This window comes from Lemur catta, chromosome 13 (genome assembly GCF_020740605.2).
Source record: "Lemur catta isolate mLemCat1 chromosome 13, mLemCat1.pri, whole genome shotgun sequence".
Lineage (NCBI taxonomy): Eukaryota > Metazoa > Chordata > Mammalia > Primates > Lemuridae > Lemur > Lemur catta.
This window is the reverse complement of record NC_059140.1, coordinates 80,319,513-80,342,737: the sequence shown is the minus strand read 5'-3', so window position 1 is coordinate 80,342,737 and position 23,225 is coordinate 80,319,513. Positions and strand designations below refer to the sequence as shown.

At 36.1% G+C, this 23,225-nt stretch overlaps 1 protein-coding gene across 1 annotated transcript in view; it reads right to left on the bottom strand.

Moving 5' to 3' along the window:
- MICU2 (mitochondrial calcium uptake 2) overlaps positions 1 to 23,225 on the bottom strand; it is a 76,991-nt gene that overhangs the window by 9,927 nt on the left and 43,839 nt on the right. The window contains 6 exon segments of the mRNA XM_045566905.1: positions 3,961 to 4,058; positions 10,344 to 10,409; positions 16,040 to 16,122; positions 16,789 to 16,836; positions 19,830 to 19,905; positions 20,003 to 20,034. Of these exon segments, the coding sequence (XP_045422861.1) occupies positions 3,961 to 4,058; positions 10,344 to 10,409; positions 16,040 to 16,122; positions 16,789 to 16,836; positions 19,830 to 19,905; positions 20,003 to 20,034 (403 nt within the window).

Below are 23,225 nucleotides of genomic sequence, written 5' to 3'. Positions count from 1 at the left end.
GTACTATCTGTCGTGTCACAATTTAAATGAAAATATACATGGGGTGAAAAAAGAGGTACATTCTAGTTCAACGTGAGAAAAATTGCCACTGTTAAAAAATTACTTGCTTGAGGTTCTACATTTATCCCTTAAACCTTAAAAGCAGGAAGGATGAGTTTGAACTTAGGCTTCTACGTATGTGGTAGACAAGAGTCTGCTACCTGCACTGTCTGAATGTTTTGCAGACACAGATGTATCAATGCCATGCTTCGTACTGGTCAAAGCAGAACTTCATCTGAAAGTTAAAGCATTTTAAGCTTGGACTGACACATCAACAAAGTATTTTACTGACATACTTTGCCTTTTGTTTTACTGAGTTTTATTACACTGTGATGACATTCAATTGGTTCTTATTAGGACTGTTAAAGCACACTTTACTTTCAGATGAGTGTACAGTGAATTAGGGCAGCAGAACATATGATCTAAAAATATTACTAACTTGTTCCTTTCCTTTTTCTTTTTCTTCAGGCTCTATCTTAGCATCTACCAGAGGCTGAAATATTATAAACTTCATTGCTGTTAAACTATACACTGTCTGGTTTAAGCTATTTTTTTTTTTTGAGACAGAGTCTCACTCTGTTGCCCGGGCTAGAGTGCCATGGTGTCAGCCTAGCTCACAGCAACCTCAAACTCCTGGGCTCAAGCAATCCTCCTGCCTCAGCCTCCCGAGTAGCTGGACTACAGGCATGCACCACCATACCCTGCTAATTTTTTCTGTACATATTTTTAGTTGTCCATATAATTTCTTTCTATTTTTAGTAGAGACAGGGTCTTGCTCTTGTGCTCAGGCTGGTCTCGAACTCCTGAGCTCAAACGATCCACCTGCCTCGGCTTCCCAGAGTGCCAGGATTACAGGCGTGAGCCACCGTGCCCGGCCGAGCTACTTGTGTCTTAACTAATTATACTACTTTTGAAGAATGTAAGTACATTTTATGATAATCCTTTAAGTGTAAAATTGCATATCTTATTATGACATGAAAATCTGGAACATGATCTGTACATATGTGAATTGAAGATTTATAGTAGACAAGCCACCAGACACATTCTAAACAAACAGTTTGTATGTTTTTTTTTATTTTATAAAATTTTATTTTATTTTTTAATATGAAGGGGGTGGTGAGAAGGGGGGTTCAAGTTCCTTTCTTTGAGGCAGAGTCTCACTCTGTTGCCCCAGGCTAGAGTACAATGGAGTCATCATAGCTCACTGCAACCTCTAACTCCTGGGCTCAAGTGATCCTTCTGCCTCAGCTTCCCAAGTAGCTGGGACTATAGGTGCATGCCACCACGCCTGGCTAATTTTTCTATTTTTAGTAGAGACAGAGTCTTACCCTTGCTCTTGCTCAGGCTGGTCTCGAACTCCTAGCCTCAAGCAATCCTCTCACCTTGGCTTCCCAGAGGGCTGGGATTACAGGTATGAGCCACTGTGCCCAGTCCAATATAATTTTAACTTTATTTATTTATTTATATTTTAGGGACAAGGTCTTGCTCTGTAACCCAGGCTGGAGTACAGTGGCCAGATCATAGCTTACTGTAACCTCCAATACCTGTGCTCAGTCACCGGGACAATTAAAAAAAAACCCTTTTTTTTTTTTTTTTGTAGAGATGGGGTCTTACTATGTTGCCAAGGCTGGTCTTGAACTCTTGTGGCCTGAAGTACTTCTCCTGGTCTTGACCTCCTAAAGTACTTGGAATACAGGAGTGAGCTACCATGCCTGGCCTAATTATAATTTTAACTTTAGGGATACTTTGCTTTATCCAAGAGATTAAGCTCCTGAAAAACTGCATTTAAAGTATTTTTTTTGTTAATTAGATCTTTTAAAAAAAATTACATGATGGTATGACAAATTTCACAGGGCCCATTATTTATAGTAAAATTAATTTAAAAAGGTTTAAAGTAAGACTTCTAAATAAAATCATTCCCATTAAAGAAAATTAAAGTTAGGAGCAACTTTAAAAATTAACTAGTTAGGGAATCTTAAAATAAAGTGAGGTGATGTATTAGTATCTGTGGGAATATAGTTTGAAAAAGTACCATTAATATGATAATGACTTTGCCTTGTTTTAAATCATGATACTTTATTAGGAAACTTCAAGAAACACTGAGAGAGTCATATTTTGAGTATATAAAAAGAGGTATGGCTTAAAATTTTGTTGAGAAAAATTGTTCTAGAGAGGTTGAATGACTTGACCAAGTTTTGCTGCCAGCTAACAGCAAGGGAGATTAGTATATAATTCAGAAATTTGTATCTTCATGGATTCTTACTCATTCCTCAAATCTAATCAATCCTAAGCCCTACAATTTTATTTCCTAATTGTATCTGGAAATCTCCCCCACCTCAAAATCCTCATTGCCATTATATTATCTCAAGGCTCTTATCATTTCTTTTCTAGGCTATTTGGATGGTTTTCTCTCTCGGAAGATCTATCCTTCACTCTGCTGGCAGAGTGCTGGGCACATCTGACAAGTATCCTACATGTATCATTCTTCAGGGCCTCCCGTTGCTGAGTTAAATGAACAAGTTCTGTCTCACGGCATATAAAACCTTCCACAGGTAAGTACATACTTCCCCAGCCTCCATTCTCACCACCTGATGCTCACTACTCTATCTAGTCCCAGCTGCTTGTAATTCCCTTCACAAACCATACATTTTCATGCCTCTACATCTGTGCTCCTGCTGCTCTCCTGCCCTCAAATGCCTCCCTGCCCAAACACTTCTGCCTGTTAAATCCTGTTCATCTGTCAGGACTCAGCTTAGGTGCTACTTCTTCAAGAAAGCTTCCCCCGATCACCTACTCCCAACCTTCAATACAGGGTACACTAATGATCTTCTGTGTGACCAAAGTACCCTGTTACTCTAGGAAAGCACAGACTGCAATGCATGTAAATGTTTTTCTATGTGTTTATTAGATAGTCTCCAGAAGGGACTATAGTTAGTGTCTGAGATACAACTTGATAAATAATAGGACATAGTATGCATTCCAATAGATCTATCTTAAACTGAGCTCAACAAGGTGCAGGTCTTCTGCCTCCCCAATCAGCATTTTTTCCTACCATTCTCTACTGCTTTCTGATATTTGTGCTAAGACTTTGGTTAGTAAGCAGCACAGGGAGGCACACTGTTTCATTTTGCGTGGAGTTATTCTCCTTGGGCAGAAGGTATTATGAATAAAAACAAGACATTGAATTTTAATGTTTATAATAATCATATAATGTAAGTATTATTATTCCCATTTTATAGATAAAGAAATGAACTCAAGGAGGTTAAATAAGCTGCTTAAAATTAATGTTAATGTAAAGCTTTATTGGAACATGGGCATGTTCCTTTGTTAATGTACTGTTTATGGCTGTCTTCACACTACAACCATAGAGTTGTGTAGTTGTGGTAGAGACCATACTTACTATTTGTCCCTTTGCAGAAAAAGTTTGCAACCTTTGTTTTAGAGAATCAGATGAAGTGGAACAGAGCTGAGTTGTCCCAGCTGATGCCATCGTGGAAAAGAGAGCTGCCAGCCAGCCCATCTGGTCAACATCAGTTGATTCTGGCCCCATCAGAACTGCCCAACTGACCCAAGGACTCTTGTAAATAATAAATGGCTGTTGTTTTAAGTTAAGTTGGGCTTGTTTGCTTTGCATTAAGAACAAACAGATACTAGTGGCATGTTTCTTAGATGAAAACATTAAGTTATCAAAAAGGATTATTATATTCTATAAAACAGATACTACTTTTTCATAATAGGTTAGAATATTTTGAGCATAGTAACTTTATGTTTTATAGGTTTAGTTCTCAGAGATAAATATGATATAGAGCCAACAAACAGTCCTTAGTTTTATGGTATGTAGTTCTTGGAAATAAAAATGTTTAGTTTCTTCATTTCTTACTCATAAAATTTCCCCAAATGAATGTAAGTATTTGCATTTACCTTCGAAATTCTTTATAATGAAGTTTTCTTTCTCCTCTTTTTCCAAAGAAATGTATCTGAAGGGTTGTCTTAATTTCAGGTTCTTTCGCTGTTGGTTCCTATAAAAAAAAATCATGCAATTTTAAATAATTATAAATAAGAATAAAAATGGAACCTATAAAGTAGAACTCTTAGGACAGTATCCAGAAATGATTCTTGCAGGGAAAAAAAAGAGGAAAAAATGGTAGAAAAGAGGGATATAGCCATTCTTTCTGCCTGTTACTTTGTATAACACGATTCTATAATCATCTTTGTTTAAGCAGGAAAAAAATAGTAAGGGCTAAAATACTCAAGTTAGATTTTAGCAGTAAATAAAATCTTAGATTAGGTCAAAAAGGGAGCTTAAGATAGTGAAACAAATGTTATTTTACATTTTCTAATGAAGCAACACTGAGAGAAATCAAAGCAGCGAAAGTGTTTGAGTTTTTGCAGAATGTTAGAAATACATGCAAAACACTTGTTTTTCCTAATTATAAAATTAATAGGTGAGAATTCTATTAAAGGTAATGAGTGAGAGATTCACAGATTCTTCTTTCTTCAATTCTTTAATCAAATAAACAGCAAAAAGAATAACAAAACTGCTAAAAAAAAATAGCAGCACCAGTCAAACAGCAAAAGTGGGTATAAATTTAAGCCAAATATTTTGTAAAAAGGTAGTCAGAGAAAGAAACAGTAGATTCAGGTGTGGGATGGTCCATCAGGTCTCCTAATCCTACCCCTAACCCTGCTTCTAGGAAGCAGAAGGGGGATGCAAGATTATTGCATTAGGAGTTCATTAAAACCTTCAACGCAGTGATAAGTACATTAATGGGGGTGAGATAACCCTGAGACAAGTTATGGAAAACCCCCTTGTAGAAGCTCCTACCTGGAGCTTGGTGGGACTTGAGCAGAGTGAGGAAGGGCTTTAAGGACTCATCTTCCAGGGCACTATGTTAATTTGAGGGAACAACTGGAAGCCCATAGGGTGGATATAACTTGGAGAGGAGGAATGGGCTGTGGTCTAGACTCTAGAACATTTAATAGGATCAGAGAGAGAACAGAACCTAGGACAACCTCCAGCAAGGGCTGCATTTAGCCCAGGGAACTTCCTTCTCTCTCTTGTCACTACTCCTTCAGTCTACAGAATAGTGGATCAATATGTAGTACCTGCAGCTCAGGGGAAAAAAGATAAATTAGTTTGAGGTAAGGTGGGAAGAGTGTTAAGGAGAATCTCATTTATGCTCTACCAAAGCAAAGAGAAAGTCTGGACAAAGCATGAGTATAAGGAAAAGATATGGCATGACAACTACACAAAGGTACTGTAGCAAGAAATAGCAAAAGAACAAATGGCACAAAACCCAGTCTAGAAGAACACATAACTCAAGGAACAAATGCATACAAATGCACACTCCCCATGAGTCCTTTTAAAAAAAATAAAATGAAACCTTTTAATTTTGAGATAATTACGATTTGCATGCAATTGTAAGAAACAAAACAAAAAGATCCCCTATTCCCTTTACTCATTATTCTGTAATGGTAACAACTTGCAAAACCACAGTATACTATCGTAACTTGACACAGTCGATACACACAACACTTCCTTCACCACAAGGATCCCTCATGTTGCTCTTTTATAGCCATACCAACTTCCTCCTGCTCCCACCCTCTCTTTATCCTCTGGCAACTACTAATCAATTCTCCATTTCTATAATTTTGTCATTTCAAAAATGTTATATAAATGGAATCATACAGTATGTAGCCTCTTTAGGTATTAGCCTTTTTTTGCTCAGCAAAATTCTCTGGAGATTCATCCAGGTTGTTGTAACTGTTGCTGTTTCAATTGTCTGTTTCTTTTTATTGCCGAGTTGTATTTCATGGTATGGATTACCACAGTTTAGCCACTTACCTGTTGAAGGACATCTAAGTTGTTTCCAGTTTTGGCTATTACAAATTAAGCTGCTAAAAATATTTGTGTCCAGGTTTTTGTGTAAACACAGGTTTCTCTGAGGTAGATGCTCTGGAGTGCAATTACTGTTTTCCAGAGTGGCGGTTTTACATTTCCATTAGCAATAAATGAGTGATCCACTTTCTCTGCATTCCTGAAACCATTTGGTGTTGTCAATGTTTTTTAATTTTAGTCATTTGGATAGATGTGTTGTGATATGTCCCTATGATTTTAATTTGTACTAACCTAATGACTAATGGTGTTCAGCATGTTTTCATGTGTGTGTTGGTTGTTTGTATATCTTCTTTGGGGAAACAGTAAAGTCCTTTGCCCGGTTTTAATTCAGTTCTTCATTTTTTTGTTGTTGAGTTGTAAGAGTTCTTTATATATTCTGCTAGAAGACCCTATCAGAGACACGACTTGCAAGTATCTTCTCTCACTCTGTTGGTTGTCTTTTCCCCCTCTTGAAAGTGTCCTCTGATGAACGCAAGTTTTTAATTTTGATGAGCTCCAATGTATCTGTTTTTTCTTCTGTTGCTTTTATTGTCATATCTAAGAAATCACTGCCATATCCAATGTCATGAAACTTTTCCCTTATATTTTCTTCTAAGAGTTCTACAGTTTTATCTCTAACATTTAAGTCTTTGATCCATTTAATTTTTACATACAGTGTAAGAAGGGAGTCCAACTTCATTGTTTTGCATACAGATATCCAGTTGTACCAGCAACATTTGCTAAGAAGACTTCATTACTTTTCAAAATTGTGAATTTTACTGTATTTTAAATTTTGGCATCTGGGTATTCACTGCTAGTATATACACATGTGATCGATTTTTGTACATTTATCCTATATCCTGTGACCTTCCTAAAGTCAATTATTAGTTTTACAAAGTTTTTTTTTTTTTCCTCCTGATTCCTTGTGAGTTTTGACAGAGACAATGCCATCTACAGTAGGGACTGTTTCCTTTCTTACTTTCCAATCATTAGGTCTTTGATTTTCTTGTCTTGCCTTACTGCAGAGGCTAGAACTTCCAGCACTATGTTGAATAAGAGTAGTGAGAGTAAAGCCTTACTTCTGATCTTAGGGAAACAGTATTCAGTCTTTCTTCATTAAATATGTAAATTGTAGGTTTTTGTGGATGTTCTTTACCAAGTTGAATGCCTCCCTCCCAGCCCCATTTCTATTTTAATGAGTGCTTTTTTTAAAAAATATTTTTTTTGGTCAAATGATTTTGTCAAACTCTTTTTCTACATTGATATGATTATGTGATTTTTCTTCTACAATCTGTTAATATGCTGGATTATACTGATTGCTTTTGGAATATTGAACCATCCTTAGAATAAACCCTACTTGGTCATGATATAATTTTTTTCTAAAATTTTATCTGCTAAAATTGTATTAAGAATTTTTATGTCCACATTCTTGAGAGACATGGGTTTGTCATCTTTTTATGTATTGTCTTAGTCTGGTTTTGGTATCAGGATATAATAAATTGGGAAGTGTTCTCTCCTCTTCTTCCTTCTCTTCTTCTTAGAAGAGACTGTATAGAATTAGTAATTCTTTAAACATTTAGTAGAATTCTCTAGTAAAGCTACCTAGGGTCTGAAGATTTGCTTTCAGGGAGTTTTAAAGTTATGAATTCAATTTTTTAAATAGTTATTCAAATGATCTACTTTATTGGGTGAGTGTGGTGGTTTGTGTTTTTTAAGAAATTGGTCTATTTATCAAAGTTGTCAAAATAGTATGTGTAGAATTGTTTGTAGTATTTCCTTATTGTCCCTTTTGATGGCTACAGGGTCTGTAGTGATAGCTCCAGTTATATTCCTGACATTGGCAGTATGTGTATTCTTTTTTTCTTTGTCAGTCTTGTCAGAGGTTTGTCAATATTGATCTCTTCAAAGAACAAGCTGTTTCACTGATTTTCCCCACTGCTTCTCTGTTTTCAATTTCACTGACTTCTGATCTTATCATTATTATTTTCCTACTTCCATTTGCTTTGGGTTTGTTTTGCTCACCTTTTTCTAGGTTATTTTTTTTTTTTTTTTGAGACAGAGTCTCACTCTGTTGCCCGGGCTAGAGTGCCATGGTGTCAGGTTAGCTCACAGCAACCTCAAACTCCTGGGCTCAAGTGATCCTCCTGCCTCAACCTCCCAAGTACCTGGGACTACAGGCATGCACTACCATGCCTGGCTAATTTTTTCTATTTTTAGTTGTTTGGCTAATTTCTATTTTTAGTAGAGATGGGGTCTCGCTCTTGCTCAGGCTGGTCTCGAACTCCTGAGCTCAAACAATCCTCCCGCCTCGGCCTCCCAGAGTGCTAGGATTACAGGCGTGGGCCACCACACCTGGTCAACTTCTAACAGCAAATATTTGGAAATAATCTTAATCAGCAATTAACAGGTCAATGGTTAAATATGTTAGGTCTATCTGATATTTGTTTTTTCATTAAAAATTATTAACTGAGCATGTAGTGTATGCCTGGTGCTTTACCAAGCCAATGAATACAACTTATATAATAAAGAATTAACCTTACCCAAATAGAGGTCTGGCTTTTGCCCTGGGGTGCTGGGAGGTGATCTCTAAGAAAGAGTATCTTTGTTTACCTGGAAGCCTTGGGCCACACCAGATAGTCTAACACTGAGATTTAGGGTGGGGATTTTGGGCCAAAGGAATCAGCTTTACCTCCGGAAGAGCTGGGGACTAGGGTCAGCCAAGTGGGCAGCCAAACAGGTTTACATGACTAACCCCAATATAACCTCTGGATATCAAGGCTTAGGGGGACTTCACTGCTTAGCACTACTCCATGCATATTATCACACACTGTTGCTGGGAAAGTTAGCACTGCCCATGATGCCACTAGGAGAGGACAATTGGAACCTCTGCTTGTGGGACTTTCTGGAACTCTGCCCCTATGCGTCTTCCCCTTTGCTGATTTTAATCTTTATCCTTTCACTGTAATAAATTGGAACCACGAACATCATAACTTTCAGTGCGTTATGTGAGTCCTTCCAGTGAATTGTCAAGTCTCAGAGTGGTCTTAGGGGTCCCACTGAACTTTGTAGTTGATGTCAGAAGTGAGGATGGTCTTGTGTGCTGCTCCCTAACTTCACACAACTTTAAAGATAGGCATGACACTTTCATTGTAGAGGAGGACACAAATAATTAAACAATTATATTAATGTATGACAAGCTGTTATGATTAGGGGCATACAGGGTACAGTGGGAACACACAGGATATGTACATCTAGGAAAAGGGAATACCATTCAGGGACTTCGATGTGAGACAAAGAAGTTCAGTATAGAACTGCTCAAAGACATTGAAATATAAAAAAGAACTGTGATTTTAACAATTTGTAAATTTTGAAGCAAACATGCTCTAAAAGGTGAAATGATTAGGAAATTTAAGAAAATCTCATGAAAAGCATGATGTGGAAAAACAATTGATTAAAAGATTGTCAGTGGATAATTTACTAATATACACTATTGGTGGAAATGAAAATTGATTCATATTCAATAGAAGGTATTTGCCAATCTTTATCAAAGTTTGTCACTGACCTTAAAATATTTGTACCTTTTGACCCAGCAATTGAATTTCTGGGAAGCTATCCCTCAGATATATTGCCATATATATAAAATGATATAATTATAGGATTATTCAATGCAGCATTATTTCAAAATATATATTTTTGAATATAATACATTTTCAAAATGTATCATATCAAAAGATGAATATATGTTAAATGTTTTTCACAAGGTGAATGGCTACATAAACTGCTACAACCGTAAAACAAAGTACCATGAAGTCATTAAAAAAGAATGAGATATTCAGGTATATAAAGTACGGACCAATATATAGCAGGCTACTTCTTGTATAAAACCAGAAAAAAGAATACATAGATGTATCTACTTATTTACATATATGCTTATATATGCGTACAATATCCTGGAAGAATACACAGGAAGCTGTTAGCACCCATTTCCCAGGGAAGAGAACAGGGTGACTGGGAGGAAAAGTTCTGCTCTACCTACATTTTCCTGTGCACTTTTTGAAGTTAGGAACATATGAATATGGCACATCTGTTTAAAACAGTCATGCATCACATAACGATGGGGATATGTTCTGAGAAATGCATCGTGGGGCAATTTCATCACTGTGTGAACATAACAGAGTATACTTACACAAACCTAGATGGGACAGCTTACTACACACCTAGGCTATAAAGTATGGCCTATTGCTCTGACTGTTATATATGCAGTCTGTTGTTGACAGAAAAATTGTTATGAGGCACATGAGTGTATTAAAAAAATTAAGTTACTGATAAATCTATTGGTAACCATCTGGGAATATTTGAACAAACAGAATAGAGCAGCTATTATAAATATCATTTGTTTGGAAATGTTTAGTTTATTTGTACATACCTGACATTCTGTTTCACTGGTTTTCACTGTCAGCAAGTCATCTTGTTTACTTATGATTTTCTGCAGCTAAAAAGATTGCAAACATGAGTTTACCTTTGTGCCTACTGGAGTTTTCAAAACAACCTAAAAAACAGATGCTAAATTGTTATTATAAAATATATGTCAGTTATTTGTCAGACATTAACTTAAATTCTTTCTGCATCATAACTCCTAATATTATCATTTTTCTTAGACCATGTAAAAATCAAAGGAGAAAACAGAAAATGAAGTATTAACATTATTATCATTATACTTTTCTACTAAGAAAGCTGGCTTACTTAATAGATACATGTTCCAAAGGCAGCACTCTATAGAAACATGATTAGTCTGTCCTTCTTTCAAGACAATTTTTATTTGTAATTAAGTTTTTTATATTACTCATAATTTATGGCCACATTTTAAAGTATATAGCTCTTAAAAAGCTATTTATATCACATACACGTTCTTCTTTTTCCTTTATGCATTTACAAAGCATTAAAATAATTTAAATACTTACATTTCTACTAATTAGAACATTGTAAATAGTACCTTGAAATTGAGTACATTAAAAAAACCTACCTACCTTTCAAAGCCATTTGTATCAATCCTCATATGGAAAGCAAATTTTAAAAAAAACAAGGATTTTAAAAGAATCAGATGTAGACAAAATCTCAAACTATGGATTCAAATCAATCAGGAGACAAATCTCCACCCAGTTTTTTTCTAGGCTATTTCTTTACTAGTTTGAAAATTGCTGCAATTATAAATTCTAAATTAATCATTCAAATTTAGCTACTTCTATTATGTTTATTTTAGGCAAATGGTTTAGCTCTAGTTTTCTAAATTTCTCAGCCAGTTTTCAATGCTGTCCCCTGCTCCCCAATTAGGGAAAAAAGTTGATAAACTTTATATTTGTTTTACTTTTTATTTTTTAAGTTGACAATCAAATGGTATAACACCAAGTTCAATATCCAAACATATCTCCCTTTGCTTATTCTTCCCCTACTTTTAAAATTTTTATTATAGAAAATTTCAAACATAAGTGAACAGAATTCTATAATAAACTACCATATAAACATTATTCATCTTCAATGATTATCAGTATTCTGCCATTCTTGGCTTGTCTATGCTTCTACCCACTTCCAGTTCCCCTCCCAGTTATTATTTGCAGCTCTTTAGGAAAAAAGTACATAAATTGAAATGCAAAAATCTTAGCCGTACAATTCTGACAAAGTTTCTCTGTGTCTCTTCCTAGTTAATCCTTTCTCCCCACATCCCCACAGAAGCAGTTCTGATTTTCCCCCCACTTAAATTAGTTTCACCTAGTTTAGAAATTTAAATAAATGGAATTAAATACTATGTATTCTTTTGCGTTGTCCTTCTTTCACTCAGCATGATTCACCCATGTTTGCATATCAGCAGTTTGTTCCTATTTATTTATAGTTGAGTTTTATTCCACTCTATGAACATACCACTATTTATCCATTCACCTGCTGATAGATGTTTGCATGTCTTCAGTTTTTGGCTATTGTGAATCAAGATGACAAACATTCTTATCCCATTTTTGTGGACAGAGGTTTTAATTTCTCTCGGATAAATATCTAGGAGCATAACAGGTAGGTCTGTTTTACTTTATAAGAAACTGCCAAACTTTTTTCCAAAGTGAATTCTGGTCCTGTATATCCTCATCAACATTTAGTGTGATCAGACTTTGAACTTGAGCCATTCTGCGGGGAGTATAATGGCTGCATTCCCCCAGTGACTTATGTGGAGCACTTTCTTCAAGTGTGTATCACCTGTTTGTGTAATTTCTCTTGTGAAGTGTCGCTTACAAGTCTTTTGCCCATTAAAAAAATTTTTTAAAAGGATTATTAAGTTATGTGAGTTCTTTATATGTTCTGAATACAATCCCTTTGTCAGATATCTGGAAAATCTTTCTCCCCAATCTATAGCTTGCCTATTCATTTTCTTAACAGCATCTTTGAATAACAGAGATTTTTAATTTTGGAAGACTAATTTATTATTTTTTTTCTTTTATGGTTATTCTGTTCAGTGTCCTAAGAAACTCTGTTCACTCTAGATCCTGAAGATATTTTTTTTTTTCAAAGAAGATTAATGGGTTTAGGTTTTATGTTTAGATCTATAATCCACCTCAAACACATTTTTAGATATGGTGTGAAGTAGGGGTTATGGCTAAGTTGTCTTCCCATGTATATCCAGTTGTTCTAGTGTCATTGTTGAAAACATTTTTCTTTCTCTGCTAACTGATTTGGTGCCTTTATTGAAAATTAAGCGACCATGTAAGTGTGGATTCTTCATTCTCTTCCACTTATGTATTTAATAATTGTCTATTTGTAGGTCAATATCACAATGCCATCACTACTGTAGCTGTGTAGTAAGTCTTTGTTTTGTGATTAACAATTATTTAAAAATTTCAAAAGAAAATTTTTTTTTTAAAGCCTGCTGGGATTTCCCTTGGGAGAGTTTAATCTTTAGACCAATTTTGGAAGAAATGACATGCTTACATGACTGAATCTTCTAACCCATTAACATGCTATATTTCTCCATTTATTTAGGCCTCTTTGGGTTTCTACCAACAACATTTGAAGTTTTTGGTGCATATTTCCTGTTAAATTTGTTTCTACTCATTTTATACTATTTGATACTACCCTAAGTAGAACTGATCTTAATTTCATCTTCCAACTGTTAGCTACCAGTATATACAAATACAGTTGATTTTTCCATACTGATCTTTAATCCTGAGATCTTTCTGAATTCACTTACAGTTCTAGTGGTCTTTACTTTTGTTGTTAGTTCCTTAGGCTTCTCTACCTAAAATCATGTTATTTGTGAATAAAGTCAAATTTGACTTCCTCCTTTCCAATCTGTTAATCTATTTGTTTTCCCCTTGTATTGCTGTTATCACTAGAACCTCCAGTAAAATGTTGAACAGAAGAAGTGAGAACAGACATCCTTGCCTTGTTCCTGATCTTGAGAGGAAAGCATTCAGTATTTCACCTTGTAGCATGACGTTATCTTTAAATTTTTTGTAAATGCTTTTTATCAGATTGAAGAAGTTCTCTTGTATTCTTACTTTGCTGAATTTTATCATGAAAAGGTTTTGTTAAATGCTTCGCATATACTTATATGATCTTATTGGTTTCTCTTTTATTTATTTATTTTTTGAGAGACAGGGTCTTGCTCTGTTCCCCCAGCTGGACTGCAGTGGCGTCATCATAGCTCACAGCAACCTCCAACTCCTGGGCTCAAGTGATTCTCCTGCCTCAGCCTTCCAAGTAGGTAGGACTATAGGTATGTGCCACCAGGCCTGGCTAAGTTTTAAAAATTTTTTGTAGAGATGGAGTTTCGCTATGTTGCCCAGGCTGATCTTCAACTCCTGACCTCAAGTGATCCTCCTGCTTCAGCCTCCCAAAGTGCTGGGATTACAAGCATGAGCCATGGTGCCTGGCCTGGTTTCTCTTTTATTCTGTTAATATTGCACTAATTAATTTCTCAAACATTAAACTCATTTTCTATTCCTTTGATAAATCTCACTTGCATGTATTATTTTATATCAGTGGTCCCCAACCTTTTTGGCAGCAGGGACTGGTTTCATGGAAGACAATTTTTCCACAGATGGGGAGGAGAGCCGGATCTGGGTTGGTGGAGAGAGGACTCTGGGCCTGGTTCCTAATAAGCTGTGGACCAGTACCGGCTGTGTGCCCGATTCCTAAATTTCAGTTGTAACATCTCCTTTTCCATTTTTTTTTTTTTTTTTTGAGACAGAGTCTCACTTTGTTGCCCAGGCTAGAGTGCTGTGGCGTCAGCCTAGCTCACAGAAACCTCAAACTCCTGGGCTTAAGCGATCCCACTGCCTCAGCCTCCCGAGTAGCTGGGACTACAGGCATGCGCCACCATGCCCGGCTAATTTGTTTTTTTGTATTTATATATTTTTTTAGTTGTCCAGATAATTTTTATTTCTATTTTTAGTAGAGATGGGGTCTCGCTCAGGCTGGTCTCGAACTCCTGACCTCGAGCGATCCACCCGCCTCGGCCTCCCAGAGGGCTAGGATTACAGGCGTGAGCCACTGCGCCCGGCCTCCTTTTCCATTTCTGATTGTATTTACTTGGATCTTTTTTCTTCTTGGTTAGTCTGGCTAGTAGTTTATCCATTTTGTTTATCTTCTCAAAGAACCAACTTTTCCTTTCATTGTCCTTTCATTGATTGTTTATTGGTCTCTATTTTATTTAGGTCTCCTCTGATCTTTGTTATTTCTTTTATTCTGCTAACTTTGGGTTTGGTTTGTTCTTATTTTTCTGTTTCCTTGAGGCGTGATGTTAGGTTATTAATTTGTGATCTTTCTACTTTTTTGATGTAGGCATTTAATGCTATAAACTTCCCTCTTAGCACAGTTTTCTTCCTTAAGCTAAATTTAATTTCCTTCCTTAATTATCAAATATCTCAAAAGAATTATTTTTTGTCTACTGCTACCAGTTTTGAACTTCCTACTGACTCCTCTTCAGCCTTTGCTCTGTGGTGTCAGTCCCTACACCACTCCGTAACAGTTCCTACTGACCTACATTTCAGGGGCTCTCCTCTCTACTCAGTCCTTATCCTACTTGTCCACCTTTAAAAGAGTTTGGTATTAAACCCTCCCTCACCATTATTCTTTTGTTCCATTATTTTACTTCATTATACTGCACCTCTCTGGGCTTTCTTAATTCTCTAGCACTCTGCTTACTGCTCTGTTCCTTCTCAGTTTCATTCTTTGACTTTTCAACTTTAGCTTGACCTCAATATGAAACTGCTCTCCAAGACTCTGGTCCTATCCCTTTTCACTCTGCATTCTCCCCCTTTGAGGTCATACATTGTCAGGACTTAATTATCACCTCTATGAGGATGTTCCCTATTCCTGGCTACATTCTTAGCTTCTCGATAGTTGCCTACTATACTTGTCTGTCTCTATAGGGATGTCCTATCCATTGATCAAACCCAACATTTTGAAGCTCAGAGTCAAGATCTTTCTCAAGCATCCTATGAATTCTCCTTCAAAGGAGGAAGGCTCACACTGAGAAAAAAGAAGGGCTCTAGAATTGGAGGGACTTGGAATCCGATCATGGTTGCAACACTGCCTGCATGGTATTACCACCAACTTTTTGGGAACAAAGTGAAATTTACTTGTTGGATATCCTAGAGTTATGTTTCAGGAAATACCATTTAAACATATTTTCAGCTTTTCAAATATCAGCCTTTGCAAACTCCTGGAAAATTTGCACCAATTTATACCAATTGTGGGGTTTTTTCCTATTCTTTATGAAGGCTTAAGTTTCTATTATGTCTATTCCTTTCATGGTATAAGAACAATTTTTAACATATCTTTAACACATATTCTTTAAACCATACCTATCCTATGAAGCCCTTTTTCCTGTAATATTATTTGCTAAAATCATAATAAAACCCTGAAAAATGCTTAAGCTTATTTCCTTTTAGAATGTTATGTTCTGTATACTTACTGGTTTCCTCAATGATATATTACAGAAAATTTAATATTTTTGAATGTACAAATTTCTTCACAGTTCATATGTAAACAGTGAATACAATTTTTATTTTTATGACATGCAAAATTATCACACAAACATCCAGGTGTTTAATGATAAACCTAAAATAATCTACTTACCTTAAAAAATTCCTTTTTTTCAATCATCTCATTACCATCTGCATCCAGCATTTTAAAAGCAACATGAAACCCAGAATGGGGCTCTGTAATAAAGTGAAAATGAATAATTATTTAAATGTTAGTGAAAAGAAAATTATTTGCAGATAGATAAATCTTCAAATTTGAAATAAAGGAACAGAAACTATATGTGTAAAAGTGCCAAAACAAAGAACAATAATGATTTCTTCTTATAACAATTTCCAAAGGTTCATATTTGGTATTAAGGCTTTGACCCCTGCCTTTTCCAACATCTTTTCCAAGAATGTTGCTGTCCCGCTACTAGGTGTTCTGTCTTTCAATGCAAAATTAACTTGAGAACTTAAATTAATTTGAATACCCTGGCTATTTTCATAGTGATGATTACTTTTTATTTCCTTTTCTCAGAGTAGGGTTTTTAAAAAATCTTTTTATTTTGCTATCATTTTAGACTTACAAGGATTTTTAATATTCCTTAGGAAAGGCTAACTCTATGATTATCCTGTTCAATAAGACTTCTATTGAGGAGACAAAGTTACAGGGTGCCACAGTGCACAGGAGGTAGAAGAGACCTAAAGGGATAATCTAACCAATATTATCATTTTATAGATACAGAAACTAAGGTACCAATAATATTTTTAATGATAAAGACATAAATACCAAACTTCCAAAATCCTGTTTGGTAAGAACAGACAATTCCATATAATCACTGAGAAAAAATGTGGGATACTTACTAGTGAGGATTGTAAGCAAGAAAAGATACTCGGTGTATGAAATTAGCCCTGAAAGAGATAAAATAAAAACATACCAGAAAATAAGTGTTAGATGCTTTATAAGTAACCACATAGAGGTATTAATATTGGAACTTCACCTAATTAAAAAAAACACATTTTTACTTTATCTTACTTTTTTAGAGACAGGGTCTCCCCCAGGCTGGAGTAAAGAGGTGCTATCATAGCTCGCTGCAGCCTCTAATTCCTGGGCTCAAGCAATCCTCCCACTTCACCCTGCCCAGCATCTGGGATTACAAGCGTGAGCCACCACGCCTGGCTCAAAAAACACATTTTTACTTTAAATTACCTCTCTTTGGTACAGTGGAAAATTTTTATAGTAGAGAGTTGCAATACAGTCCTAAAACTTAAAGACACTATGTTTCATTAGGTTACTATATTACTAGTAAGGAGGGTATGATGGTTAATTTTAAGTGTCAATCTGACTGGGTCATAGATTAAACATTTTCAGTGCCCAGATTAAGCACTATTTCTGGGTGTATCCGTGATGGTACTTCCAGCTGAGATTAGTATTTGAATTGGTAGACTCTGTAAAGTAGGATGCCCTACACAATATAGGTGGGCATTATTCAATCTGTTGAACAAAAAGCAGAGAGGGAAAAATTCACCCCTCCTTTTTTCCTGTCTCACTGCTAGAGCTGGGATATCTGATCTCTTCTTCTCCTGCTCTCAGACTGGGCTTTATACCACCAGCTCCCCTGGATCTCCAGCTTGCACGATGGCAGATCATGGGACTTTGGAGCCTCCATAATAACATGAGCCAATTCCTCATAATTAATCTCTCTCTTTATCTCCTGTGGGTTCTATTTCTCTGGAGAACAGTGACTAAAAGAGAGGAGGAGGGGATGCTGGCTAGCAAATAACAAGTATCCACTATAAGTTGTATTAATATTTGCATGGCACTTTATGTAATTCCTACTTAAATTTTACTGTTCATAACATCAAGTAAAGCAAATGTATTAATTCAGTAGAGTAACAGAGATTTGGATAAACCAAGAGTCAAATGATATTATTTAAAATGTAATAATCAAATTGTCGTAGCAGTAACTTGATTTTCCTTTGGGAAATCATTCTTTCCCATTCTCAAACATGCAGTTTGGGTAGGATGACCCTATCTTCATCCCTGGAGGTAGATGATCACTGGCCTAAGCCAATCACTGTACTTCTGTGGAACTGATGAGGGGACGGGCAAGTGACTCAGGCCCAAGCTACTGGGCAGGCTGCACTAGTCTGGTTCCAGGGACTAGTTCAGGGACGGGCCATGACCTAAGCTGGGCCACTCAGAGTAGCACCCTAGGATTTCTGTTGTGAACGCTGGACTGTTGACTGACTTTTTTTGAATGTGTGTGCTTGGCTTTGATGATGTGAGAATGTTATTCTTAGGAATGTGAGGCTACAGTGCCTAGAATTGCCAGAAGGCCAGTATTTGGAGCCTGAGAGTATAACCAATCTTTAATTGGCAGGCCTAAAAAATGAATACTGGTGATTTTTGAGCCCCAGATTAAGTTGGGTTTGAAGTTAACTCTATGTCTAGTCACTAAAGAAACTTCCTTTCCTGTTTAAGTATATTGTGTCAGGTTTTATGTTGCCTACAATGAAAAAAATTACATTAAATATAGAAAGTATCTTAAAGAATCATGGCTTCTTAAGCTAAAATTTTTTTCCTTCTGAATCGTAAGATTGGTATACAGCAAAGAGCACAATTAACAATTAAATGCTTTTTTATCATGAAAAACTTCAATCACATACGAAAGTAGAAAGAATAATATCATGAATATATATTAATTATCTTAAATAATAACATGATGAAACTCAGTTCTAATAATTATCAACCGAGTGGTCTTGTTTTATCTCTACCCCTTCTTACTCCCGACTTCCCACTGGATTATTTTGAAACAAATCCCATATATCATTCATAGTAAAAAAATGGCTGTACCCTAAAAAAAAGAACTGTTACCCTTTACGCCAAATACAGTTACCACACCTAAGAAATTATCAACAATTCCTTAACATCTTTAAGTTTCAATCAGCATTACTAACTTCCCTGTTTCAGAAATTTTTTTTCAAGTATGCTCAAATGAGGAGACTAAGGAGGTCTCTGCACCGTACTTAGTGGACAGGTCTCTTAAGTCATCTTACTGTGGTAAAATAAACAACATAAAATTTACTATTTTAACTATTTTTGAATGTACAGTTCAGTGGCATTAAGTACATTGACACTGTCATACAACTGTCATTAGAACTTTTTCATCATCCTAAACTGAAACACTGTACACGTTAAACACCAATTCCTGAATCCGGCCCCCAGCCCCGTAACCTCATTCTGCTTTCTGTTCAAGGAATGCAGCAACCAACGTTGTCAACCACTGTCTGAGATTAAGTGGACGAAACAGCCCATGATACTAATAATTCAGGTGGGAAAGGGAACAAAGTTGGAGTGTATTTTTTTATATATTCTGGACATTAGTCCCTTATCATATATATGATTTGAAAATATTTTTTCCCATTCTGAGACTTGCCTTTTCACTCTTGATTGTGTTCTTACGTTGTTGCCCAGGCTGCAGTGCAGTGGTGACTAGCTCACTGTACCCCTGAACTCCTGGGCTCTAGTCATTCTCCTGCCTCAGCCTCCCAAAGTGCTGGGATTTCAGGCATGAGCCACTGTATATGGCCAATAATTATCTTTATGAGTATAAGTATAGAATACATGATTTTAGATATACACTCTTGTAATCAATAGTAAAGTAGTACAATTTTTAAAAAATCATATTTGTGTTCAGTACTTTTACTTCAATCAACACGGATGTTTTAATAATTTATCTGTAATTGCTCAAAGAGTTGGAAAGTTACCGCTGGCTCAATGAATATTTTGTGATGTTTTAAAAACACCTATTAAATAACATGGTACAAATCTCATACCTTAATTCCTTAATAATACTTCAGTTAAATAAAAAACATATAGAAACTTAACAAATCAGAATTACCTTTATCACCAAGGTCTCTAAAAAAAGTTGATCCACAACCAGCTGTTTGGATTCCTGCCAGTGCATCTTCGATATCCTTTGAATACATACGTTAAAATCTTTCAATTTAACTTATAAAAATTCATTTTCTATCTTACCAAAAACAAACAAAAAACACCCTACACATTGCTTACCTTTTTTGTTAGCTTCTTGACTAAAGTTTTACCTATAGTAAAGAAGAACATTATTTAGTACCCACATTCCTTGATAAAACTCAATTTGCACTGATAGTCATTTAAAAAGACAAAACAAACAACTAAATATTTATAAAAAATAAAGCCTTACAATTTTAGCCAGTATCCTTAAACCAAAATTATGAGTCAGAGATAAGATGAAAGGGGCTATAGTTTTTTGCAAGATCTATTTTCAATTTCACTTACCCTATTTCATACATATGAAATCTTATAACCATCTTTGACTTATCCTAGTTGCCTACAGCATAAATTAATTCTTGCCAAACATGATTTCTTTTTTCACCTGATTATTAAAATAAGGCTCTTTTTACTTTCACTGATTAAAAAAACATATTCATGATTTAGAAAGCTACCCTCTTTTGAACCCTGGGAATTTCTCTTTTTCTTTTTTTTCTCTTTTGAGACAGAGTCTCTCTGGGTTGTCCCTGGTAGGGTATAGTGGCATCATCATAGCTTACTACAGCCTCAAACTCCTGGGCTCGAGCAATTCTCCTGCCTCAGCCTCCCAAGTCGCTGGGACTACAGGCGCATGCCATGATGCCCAGATAATTTTTCTATGTTTAGTAGTGACAGGGTCTCACTCTTGTTCAGGCTGGTCTCGAAGTCCTGAGCTCAAGCTATCCTCCTGCCTCGGCCTCCGAGAGTGCTAGGATCACAGGCGTGAGCCACCGAGCCCGGCCCCATATTTTACCTCTTAATAAGCCATGTGCGTCACAAACTTTCACTTCTTGCTCTCAAAATTATCTTATCTGTGAAGTTCCTTTAGTATAATTACATGTCTGTGAAAATTCAGGTGATACATTAAGAAAAAATGAGTGCTTTCAGATGTGCCTTTCTGTAGTTTGGCCTGCTTAACTTGAACTACAAATCCACTGAGGACAAGCCGTACTATTTGGTAGTAATAAACTGTCAAGATTTTATTTTTACATTATTAATCAAAATATTAGTTGTGAATACGACATTACACTTTTTAGAACATCTATGATCATGCTTGTAAGCTTACGTATTACTATTCTGCAATAATTTTTATTCATTGAGAAACTATTATATGACAGCCAATGTCAAAGAACTCTAGATTCTAATGTTAGATGCTATTTTATCATGAGATCCTTAAATAGATAAAAGTTACCATTTAATTTACAAATCTAAGTGCCTGTGTGAATGTGTATATGAAAAGAGGTAGTAATATAATGCTGATGAACTCCAGAAAACTGTGTAATACATGTATTTTACTTGTCTTTACATATTTAGTTTAAAATAAACTGACTGTGATTCATATGTCTTATAATGCTTTTCTTAAAATTATGTCATAAATTATCACGTGCACTTTTATTTTTAGACAATAAAGGCTAGTCTCCTCAGTTTTTAAAAAAGAGATTAATCTTTACACTCAACTCAGAAAGTACCCTAGGAAGCCATTATTGACATTTTGAAGGTAGGAGAAAAACAAGAATTTGAGATGGCAATGTGGATGGTTTCTAGGAGTTTCTTAGAAATAAGATTTCTAAGGGGTCTTACCGACTTGAAAGCTAGATTCCATTTTGGTCTTTTAAATATCTTTGTGCTTAAAAACAAAAAATTTTAGTCTTTTAATTGGGAATATTAATTTTAACCTATAGCAGTTGCAGGTTTTCTCATGTTCTCTAATGTAATCATCCTAACAACACTATGATGTAGATATTATTATTTTACAGACCTGGAAACAGGTCAGGTAGCTTATCTAAGGTTACAATGGGGCTAGGGAAGTGGTAGAGACAGGCTTGCCCCCAGGTCCTGTTGACTGTAATACACCTTCACCTCAATTACAATGACACCCAGCATCCCAAGGCACCTTCACATATGTTCAAATATTTCTCAAACTTGTTTGATCAAAACAATCACCTGGAGGGTGCTTGTTAAAAATATAGGAATATAAGAGATACAGGTAGATAGAGGGAGGGGGTGTAATAGATTGATTCTATGGCCCTATCTCAGACCTACTGAATCAAAATCTCCCAGCGTGGGAGTAGGGGGAAGATAAGACTTGAGAATTAATTTTTTCCTAACCACTAGACCAACAGGGAAGGACCTGAGATTTTTTAACAAGTGTTCCAAGTGAATTTCCTTTTTTTTTTTTAAAAAAGAGACAGGGTCTCATTCTGTTTCCCAGGCTGGAGTACAGTGGCATGATCACAGCTCACTGCAGCCTGGGAACTTCTGGGCTCAAGCGATCCTCCCGCCTCACCCCAGCCATGAATTTCCTACCAAGCAAGTTTGGGAAATTCTGTGTTCTCACATTTAATAACTGATACTCAATTTTACTGAGCAGGAAACAATCTCATAGTGATTAGGAAACTAGCCCCAAATCAGACAGCTACAGTATAAAGTGACAAAGATAAGAACTATAAATTCTAACCACACTAAGCCTCAGCAGGGTGAGGAGGACTACTCCAATTAGAAAGGTCAGGAAGGGCGTAGACAGGTTCTCAGGCAGTGAGAAAGGGATCTGAAGCACTCCTTGGTTTATGGCCTTAATTGGCTCAGTTAAAAATACGGAAAACGTATCATAAAAGTGAAGGAAGGAGATGAAAAAACAAAAAGTTTGAAAAAAGAAGCAAAAGTTCAGAAGAGCTGATTAAGGAACTGGGAGAAAGCTAATTAATGTGTAAGATGATTTTGAGAATTTAGGTGAAGTTGAAGACTATGAATTCAGTGGCTCCTGGCCGGGCACGGTGGCTCACGCCTGTAATCTTAGCACTCTGGGAGGTCAAGGTGGGAGGATCACTTGAGGCCAGGAGTTTGAGACCAGTCTGAGCAAGAGTGAGACCCCCATCTCTATTGAAAAATAAGCTGGGTGTGGTGGTGCATGCCTGTAGTCCCAGCTACTTGGGTGGCTGAGGCGGAAGAATCACTTGAGCCTGGGAGTTTGAAGTTGCGGTGAGCTATGATGACATCACTGCACTCTATCTGAAGTTACCTTTGAGACTCTGTTTAAAAAAAACAAAAATATCCAATGTTCAAGTCTTGAGTAAAAAAGACAAAAAAAAAAAAAAATTAGTAGCTCCAATCTACACAATCCTTTGATTTTCTCCAACAGTTCGTAGCAGGCTGAGTTCAACAAGAAGAACAAAAGGGAAAGATATCTGTGAGTGGTTATTGAAGAGTGACACAATGACAAACCCTG